Raw genomic sequence first — 428 nt, forward strand, 5'->3', positions numbered from 1 at the left:
TTTTTTTTTTTGGTCAGTGGATTAGACAACCCCCAATCCTAGGTACACAACACACCCACATACTCCTCACATATTTATCACATTTTTCAACACACCCACACACTCCTCACATATTTATCACATTTTTCTTCAATTGCATCCTCTAGGGTTTGAACCCTAGACCTTGAGGTGGGGAGGGGGGAGAAATGCCACTAGAGCCAAGGCTCATTGGCATTGATGGCTCTTAGTTGCACATCACTTTGGTTGTAACAAGTGATTTTGTTGGGCTTCCACGAAGATATTGGGCTGGGCTGAGTTTGGTTTTATATGAATGACAAAGACTAACATTAATGGGAGAGGAGCCGACAACTACGCGGCTACGCCGCACCATAGAGAGATTGAGGAACGAGAGTCATGGCTGGGTGTGGAGAGAAGCAGCATGAAGCCAA

The 428-nt window shown here is 45.3% G+C and overlaps 1 protein-coding gene across 1 annotated transcript in view; it reads left to right on the forward strand.

Annotated features, from left to right (window-relative positions):
- Nucleotides 1–204: 204 nt before the first annotated feature.
- The window catches only part of LOC107484250 (uncharacterized), a gene marked incomplete in the record, with an annotated part of 920 nt that continues 696 nt past the window's right edge, over nt 205–428 (forward strand). The window contains 1 exon segment of the mRNA XM_016104862.3: nt 205–419. Coding sequence (XP_015960348.1) covers nt 394–419 — 26 coding nt within the window.

The sequence above is a fragment of the Arachis duranensis genome, chromosome 1 (assembly GCF_000817695.3).
Source record: "Arachis duranensis cultivar V14167 chromosome 1, aradu.V14167.gnm2.J7QH, whole genome shotgun sequence".
Taxonomy (NCBI): Eukaryota; Viridiplantae; Streptophyta; class Magnoliopsida; order Fabales; family Fabaceae; genus Arachis; species Arachis duranensis.